This window comes from Typopeltis vanoorti, chromosome 9, assembly GCF_054136105.1.
Source record: "Typopeltis vanoorti isolate ZY-2024b chromosome 9, IOZ_Tvanoo_1.0, whole genome shotgun sequence".
Taxonomy (NCBI): Eukaryota; Metazoa; Arthropoda; class Arachnida; order Uropygi; family Thelyphonidae; genus Typopeltis; species Typopeltis vanoorti.
In genome coordinates this window covers 68,368,777-68,377,660 of record NC_143557.1, presented here as the reverse complement: position 1 = coordinate 68,377,660, position 8,884 = coordinate 68,368,777, and the positions used below count along the sequence as shown (strand labels likewise).

The 8,884-nt window shown below is 34.7% G+C and overlaps 1 protein-coding gene across 1 annotated transcript in view; it reads left to right on the top strand.

Annotated features, from left to right (window-relative positions):
• The first annotated feature begins 3,612 nt into the window (after positions 1–3,612).
• Positions 3,613–8,884, top strand: part of LOC150103126 (E3 ubiquitin-protein ligase AMFR-like) — a 294,346-nt gene continuing 289,074 nt past the window's right edge. The window contains exon 1 of the mRNA XM_090397349.1: positions 3,613–4,125. Within this exon, the coding sequence (XP_090253475.1) occupies positions 3,823–4,125 (303 nt within the window). The 5' untranslated portion in view covers positions 3,613–3,822. The remainder of the gene's footprint in view (positions 4,126–8,884) is intronic.

Here is an 8,884-nt window from a genome sequence, read left to right as displayed (position 1 = left end):
AACATACCACAGAGCTGACAAAACTTCGAAACAACTGGAAATGCATGTGAAATGAAGCCAAATTGGTTACATCAAACCTAAATATAGAAATATAATTCTCCCATAGATGTGATGGACTTGGGTGCAAGTGGGCAAGGCTGCATGACGACAGCACACCTGATGCTAAATACGTTTTGGTAGACAATGTTATAAGGATTAACTGTCCGCTTCAATGCTGTTTTGCAGAAAAAATTTTATTTCTTGTAAAAATATCTCACCATGTCTGAAAGTTATTGTGGATAGAAAAGCCTTATCTTTATCAGAGTAATATCCTGCTGACCTTAATAGTGATGATTTTGGAAAATAAATGCCCTCAGTGCATAAAGGAAATTTTGGAAATGCACAGTTAAAGCCATTAGATCTCTTGAACTTGTTAACAGAATACAGACTTGGTGACCTGTTTCCAAATGTTTGTGTTAGCTTAAGAATACTATTAACAATTCCAGCAACAGTAGCTTCTAGACATAGGTCATTTAAAAACTTGAGCCAATTAAGAATTATTTATGGTCTACAATGTCTCAGGAACGTCTTGTGAATTTGAGCAGGCTGTGTATGCAAACAAACATTGACAGAACAGTTAATTTTCATTTTGTGATTCGAAATTTTTTACAAAAATAGGCGAGAAAAGCGCTTTTTTTTAAAAAGTAAATATAAGTTTATCGGCCTTTGTTTATTGATACTTATGTCTTCTGATGAGCTGATCTGTATTGCAATATAAAAGGATGTTTTCATGTGAATTCTTTCTCCTTATCTGTATTGTGGCATAAACAAAGATGTTCAAATCAAATGTGCTTTCTCATCTCTGATCCTCTTTTATTTTATTTATATTTATTGTGGAAGGTAAATAAGAGAATAAGGCCTTAAATGCAGAAAATTAACAGAACGCTCCACTCCAGCCCTCTCTTGTCTTCCATACTCTTTTTTTTCCTCACAAGCTACAGCTCATGACATAAAACCATAGCGGATAAAAACAGAATGACTAATGGAGAAGGGAAGGAGTCTGAAAGAAACTTTGTACTTTGTACTCCCCTGATAAAATTCGTCTCTCTCTATATATAAACTTGGTTTTTAATTTAAAATTACTTGATATCTTGAATACATAATATACCCAAGTTAAAAACTTGGGAATATTAATATATATATATATATATATATATATGGAAATTTTAAAAAAGGGCTCGCATCGTCGAACAAAAAAAAAAGCCGCATTTCACACAAAAACTTTTATTAATACGGCTTGTATACAAATGCCAATCAAAACCTATGAGGGGGACAATTAACTTGTAAAGGCTATCATTTTTAAACAAATATTTCGTGATCTAAACATGAAATATTTGCAAATAATCATCTGTGTTAATTTATCTTACATGAGAAAAACATTTTTAAACTATCAAAATATAATAAGAATAAAATCTTTTATAATCGCACATATGCAATAATCCGCATTTTTTATAAACAAAATAAATTTGTTTTATAATAAATTTAGTTTAATCCATTATAGTGTGTGCAAACAAAGTTTGCGCCTGAAAGTATCTTCAGGACTGGAGTAAAGTGGTATAACACCGGGCAACTCCTTGCAAAAGTGGAGCAAGCTACCAACACTCCTATCTCCATGGAGTGTTGGTAGCTTGCTCTCCCATAATGCAAACCACATCTCCTTGCGGATATGTATAATGTTATGCATTAAGGGAAGGACCACTACCCAGACTGGTTTCGACCTTTATTGAGGTCTCTTCAGTGGGAGCCAGGCCCAAGTGGAGATACCAGGCAGAAGCATTAGCAAGGTCATCTCCTCTTATAGGAGCTGTCAAACGGTGTGCAACCTTTTTATTAAATTACTCTGGATTTAGAGAAGGATGTTGAAAGTTTAACATTATGGGAGATACTGAGCATTATGGGAGATACTGTGCATTATGGGAGATACTGAGATAGGAGTGTTGGTAGCTTGCTCCACCTTTGCAAGGAGTTGCCCGGTGTTGTACCACTTTACCCCAGTCCTGAAGATACTTTCAGGCGTAAACTTTGTTTGCACACACACTTGGATAAAGGATTAAACGAAATTTATTACAGTCTGACCAAGTGAAAAATAAACTTTCAATAAATTTGTTTTGTTTGCGATAGAGGTTTTTATGACAAACAATCTATAAATAATAAATAAATATTATCTAAACACAATAACATTGAAATACATTATATTTCTCTTTTGTTTTTATACTTCACGTGATATCAACGGTACCAATCAAGGGGCATTATTTTATAGTCCTATTTATTTATATGTGATTACCAAAAGTGAATTCTTATTTGTAAAATGGTAGTAACAGTAACTATAATATTTTATTTAATAAAATCACTTTGTTAGTTTACCGTATGAGTTTGTTGATTAATATATTTGAACAAATTATGTTTTTTTTTTCTTTTTTGAAAAAATAAAAAAGTAAACAAGAAGAACAAGGGACTCGCAAATTTCAGAAACATTTAACAAAGGGCTCGCCCCCGCGAGTCCCTTATATATCTACTCTGTAATATATAATGATAAGCCTTTTTTTGTAACGTTTTTGTGTCAAGTTATTCGAAACGTTTTAAACTCAGGGGCTATCCTACGTGTCTAGTCTTCAAAATTCGAGTCATCAGAATTCAAGAAGAACCGGCCTACCAGTCCGGAACTCGGGGGGGAGGGCGTAGGCGTCAGGGGGAGGAGCCCCCCTAGTATATATATATATATATATATCCTAAATCTGTTATTATAACTGGGAGATCGGCTAACATTCCGCAAGAAGCACTTTATTGAAAAACGAATCGTCTTCTTTCGTCTTCTATACCCTTTTTGACCTTACAAACTACAGCTTATGGCATAAAACTATAGTGCAAGGATTCTCAACCTATGGTACGCGTACCACTGGTGGTACGTGAGCCACTGCCGGGCGGTACGAAAACAGATTTGTTTATTGGTACATCTAATATCTTGAATTAAATATAGTATACGCCACTGGAAAAGATTGAGAACCCTTGCCATGGTGGATAAAAACAGAATTAAAAATGTTTCGAATCATGAGTTTTGTAACGGAACAGCGATACACATTTTGGCTATGTATCTTATATACAGTATGGGCATTGAATGATTTGCCAATGCTTATTTTATAAGTGCAAGATATTCTTTAGGAAAATAGTTTCTTAGCATTTTTTATATTTTTAAACATATACAATACAATAATAACAGAAAGGTTTCGAAGAAAATAGAGTAGAATAGGAGCCGTTGCTCTTATTTTTCAAATATGCGGCACTTTACGACAAATACGAAGCATAATTCAAATTTAGAATTTGTTGAATTGTGCAAATGGAAACAGTTTAAATCATAATATAGTCATATTAATATGCGCTAAATGAATAACTAATTTAGTTTGGGATCAATATATCACGATACAAGTTTTCTATTTTGGAAAGATTTCACTCTTTTTTTATAACTATTTGTTAGCGCGGATCGTTATCATTCATGTTTCACTACCTCTTCACGGAATGCATATCAATGCGCTAGTCTCTAATGTCGTCACTGTGCGACGACACATGAGTCAGATATGGGTTGCGCTTATAGTTGAATATGTTCAGTTTTCATTCACGTTTCATCATGTATGTGTTGTCGCATTTTATGTGTAATTCGTGTGTGGCACGTATGGTGATCGCTTATTGATAACGTTACTGTGTGTGTATCTGTCTTACCAGAAAGTGTTTTACTCCATTTGTTCTACTTATATGTGAGGAATTATATATAGTGTTAAACCCACAAATATGCCTGCTGTTTTTCTAGATAGGTTGCCACTGCCTAGTCTGCAAGCGTACACCGCTTTCAGCATTTTTTTGCTTTCATGTTCTGTGTATTACGCTGTACAGGTTACTTCGCAGACTGGATGGAAATTAAATTCTACCGTCAGTTTAGGAATTCAGTCAACAGAAGCTCCCAAAGCAAGCAGAAACAGTACTATTGTGACGAATGATGATATATCCTTTGACGAAATTTTATTTGATCACCCGTTTATTAAAAGACTTATAAATATCGTATATTTTATGATCCAGGAGCCCCTGTGTATATGGGTGAGTACATATATATTTACGCAATGTAAAATTTAAAAAAAATAAATAAAAAAAAAGAAAAGAAAAATGGTTATCCTTGACGTCGCTTTCACAAATGCAACTCCCTCATTTTTTAAATAAAGTGTTTCTTTCGGAATGTCAGCCGATCTCCCAGCTATAGTAACAGATCTGGAATTAAGTTATTCTTGCTGTGTATAAATTAAGCGAGTTCTTTGCTTTATTATTAGGATGAAATTAAAGGGCGAACATCTGTTCTCGATTTCATCAAAACAAAAACAACAACAAAATGATGGATACATCTTGTTACTCTAGATTTTTCATTTATATTAACGGACAGTAGGAAAGCCTGAAGAACTGAATCATACTGATTTGTGTTTATATTTTCTTAAGATTTCAGATGATTTAGGTATCACTAACAGCATCTATGTAATAATTCACATTGAGACTCTTCACTATGTTTGTGGTTGTTAGACAAGATCGGTATAATATTAGAAAAAATAAAACTGAATAATTTTAGCTATTTCTACAATGTTTTCGAATGAGCACAAAACATGATTATTATAATTGCATAGTGGCACTCCCACAAAACATATGTGGGAATGAAAGATTAATTGCTGTCGGAGCGGTGAGCGTAAGGATTCAGTTCTACGAGTTTAGGGACTGCGAGGTGGAGAATATCTTGTACGATTCACTGTGGATCTGAGAGTATTACCCATCTGTGTGAACAAAAACAAAGGGGGGGGGATATCACCGACTACGAGAATTTAAGAGAAATTTCCCTACTATCATGCTTGAGAAGAGGTTAAGAAAAATTGAAAAGAAATTTTGTCTTTCACACAAACAGTTGAGACGGTGAGAATGTAACAAAGTTACATTATCACAGGAACATACAAACATTAAAGAAATTGAATGTTTGTATGTTCTGGAAATGCCAATTATGATAAGGTTCAAAGCAATACTCAAAGCGCTCTATTATCTGCTGTAAACATATATGATACAGAGCAGAATATGGTCTATTCTTAAGTTGTAAATTAGCTCTTAGAATTGAAAGAGAGCGCGAGAAAAGGGTTTGGTATAAAATCAGGTGTAAAATAGAAGTACACCATCTTCAGTATAATTTATTATATATGTGGATCACATTATGAAGCATAGTGATATTAAACATGACACTTACAGGAACTGAACATTATTAGCATTCATAAGTGAGTAGAGCTAATCTAAGGTAAGATAGTCATTTAAACATGCCAGGATAAGAAAGATTTACTAAACCAGTGTTTGATATCTTCAAAAAGGACCACAGGTTTGAACTGATTCAGTTAAGTGCCCTAGAGGAGCAAAATATAAGATTTAATCATATTAGACACCTGACAAGTATCATATTTAATATAAAAATTTACTATACAACGAGCAGCAAGATCTTTGTGTATCTTTACTAATAAATTATAAATTCAGCGAGAGTTCAGAAGTGCAGAGTCATGGGAAGTATAATGCTCGGGGAAAAGTAGGTGAGTGTGAGTCCAGGCAACCTCAGGTTAGTAAGTGGAAGCATGATCACATGATGATGCTGAATGTAGCTTCCCAGATTCTTAGCTTTAGTGGGCTAAGCAGCACAATGTGTAAGGGAGGTTGTGGAATGAATGGGGTATCGCAGTGTATGTATAATAATGTGAGAAGTATTTGGAATAAAGGTAAGATCTTTATGGCATTGGTAGCTTAATTTAGCCAAATGTTATAGTCATTAGTGCGACTTGGTTGACTGAGGATGATATAGTCATAGGAATATAATGCAAAGGATGTAGTATCATCAGAGGATAGAAGTAACAGGATGGGGGGGGGGTGTCTGCTAATGAAAACAAAATTGAAACCAAAAAGAGTAAAAGAAATTGGTAAAAGACAAAATTCAGGACTGGGTGGATAGAAAGATGATACTTTATAAGGGACAGTATGGTTTTGTGAAGGGTTGGTATTGCCTTAGTAATTTGCTTACTTTTTATAATAAAGTAACAAATGAGTTGGATGAGGATAATGTCTACTTAATGATACTGCTGAACTTTACAAAGGCTTTTGACAGGATTTCACATAAGGCTGAGTTCTGTGGAGTTTAGGAGAAAGGAAGTGACTAGTGGTGTACCATAGGGCTCAGTGCTTGGCACTGTGTTGTTTAATTTGCACATCGATGATGTAGGAAATATTCGGTTGTTTGACGATAATGCAGAACTTTGGAAAGTGATAGTAAATGAAGGTGATGTAGAGATCCTGTAGGATGCCTTGAATAGACTGGCAGTTTGGGCCAGTAAGAGTTTGGAAGTGTGGCACTTTATGACAAATATGATGCATAACTCAGATTTAGAATTTGTTGAATTGTACAAATGGAAACAGTTTAAATGATGACATATTAATATGTGCTATATGTTGTGAAATGAAGAACTAATTTAGTTTGGCCATATTAAACTGGCTGCCAGTTTAATATGGCCAATGTAAAGTGATGTACTTTGGAAAGAAGAGATCACAAGCTGTGTACTCTATTGATGGAACTGAACTGCAAAAAACTGATGAGACTAGGAACATGGGATGATTTTGGACAAGGAGTTGAAGCTTAGAAGGCATATTGCAAAGGTAGCCAAAATAGCACTTTAGATTACATTGTTGAAGAACACACTAACAACCGAGAATAGGGAGGTTATTATTTCCCTTTATGAAGGCTTTAATGAGGCTACATCTGGACTACTGTACACAGATCTGGTCACCTGGATTCTTTGGGGATGAAGAATGGGTGCAGAGGATCCAAATCTGAGCAAGAAAGATTGCATCAGGTCTATTGACTGCTTCCTATGAGAATAGATTTGAAGGTCTGTGAGCTTCAAAAACTAGCTGATAGATGAAAAATAGAAGACATGTAGAAACATAAGTTATTAAAGGTGTTTTATAGGATTGGCACTGAAGACTTCACTACATAACAGGTATGAAAAGTTATAATATATGTTAAAGATACCAAGTAATTTTTTAACCTTGGTTTTAATCCTTTTTCCCAAGTAAGTCAAGGTTGCGCCTGAACGTGGTTCAAGACTTATGGTGGTGGTGGTGGTGCAATACCAAGGCAACTCTTGGTGGTGCAACACTAAGGCAACTCATGGTAAAGATAGATTAAGTTCTGATCACTTTCCTTAGTATTTCCCATAAATGTAAAACACATCTCCTAGGAGATGTATGATGTTATACATTATGGGTGGGGGTCACTACCCAGACCGGTTTCAATCTTTATTGAGGTCTCATCAGTGAGTAGGCAGAGCCTGAAATGCCAAGGTTTAAGTAATACAGAGCTTATCAATTTTACCTAAAGTAAAAAACTTTTCACATCTTTCTCTCATTCGGAGATTCTTAATAAGGTCAAAGCACCTTGTGGCAAGTTGCATAGGTAAAATTGATAAGCACTGTATTACTTAAACCTTGGCATTTCAGGGTCTGCCTACTCACTGATGAGACCTCAAAGGTTGAAACCAGTCTGGATAGTGACCCCACCCATAATGTATAACATCATACATCTCCTAGGAGATGTGTTTTACATTTATGGGAAATACTAAAGAAAGTGATCAGAACTTAATCTATCTTTACCACGAGTTGCCTTGGTGTTGCACCACCACCATAAGTCTTGAACCACGTTCAGGCGCAAACTTGACTTGTCTGTTTGCTTACTTGGGAAAAAGGATTAAAACCAAGGTTATAAAATTACTTGGTATGTTTAACATACATGACAGCTAGGAAGATAAGAGGTTACCCATGGAAGTTGTGCAAGAGTGTGGTTGGCAAGGGTGTTAGGACTAGATATTTTGCTTTTAAAGTGGTGAAGGGGTTGACAGAGGTGGTTGTGAGTGATTCATAAGTGAATAAATTTAAATAGAGGTATATGATAGGTATTGTGTGAATAATGGGGCTCCTGCAATGAGTCTTCTGACTCCATATAGTTACCTGTAAAATAATACTAATACTAGACAAGAAGTTATATTTTTGTTTTAATTCTTATTTACTGCTGTCAGTTTTAATGTAGAAGAAAATTGAGAACGAACCTAATAATAATGTATACTAAATTACATAGCACTCATATCCTCTGCACACAAGGAAATTATGACAATCATGGTTGTGATTTGGAAAGCACCAAATATGCAAATTATTATTATTCCAGACCTTTATACAATCACAAAACTCATTATGCTAAGGCCATCTTAGGCAACACAGTGTAAATCAGCAGCTGGATGTGCATACTTACTAATATAATATATACTAGACAAGTTATAATCTTGTTTTAATCTTAGTGCATTACTGTCAGAAGTATTATTAGGATAAAGAGTTCTTAATGCATGCTCTGAAATTTTTGCTCTGAAATTGGTAGAATAAATAAGCTGTGGCTGACATAATGTAATTAATGGACTAGAATATGCATGCCATTTTCCATAAGTATAGAAAAGACAGAATGGGAGGTGAAGTGTTGTTACTTCCTTTCCTTCCCTTTGTCCCTTCCCTTTCTGAAGAGTAAAGAAACCAAATTGTTGCTTGAAGATAATACTGGACTTTTAGCATAAGATGGAACAAAATAAAATATTTAGTTGGGAATGTATAGAGAAACATAGATGTACCAAAAAATCTCATTAAGGAAAATATTTTAAGAATAAGGATTTTAATTATGGAAACATAAATTGGAGCTGTGCATTTTATGGAATTATTAAAACGTTATTACCCACGTCAGATGGCATGGAAAGAGAGT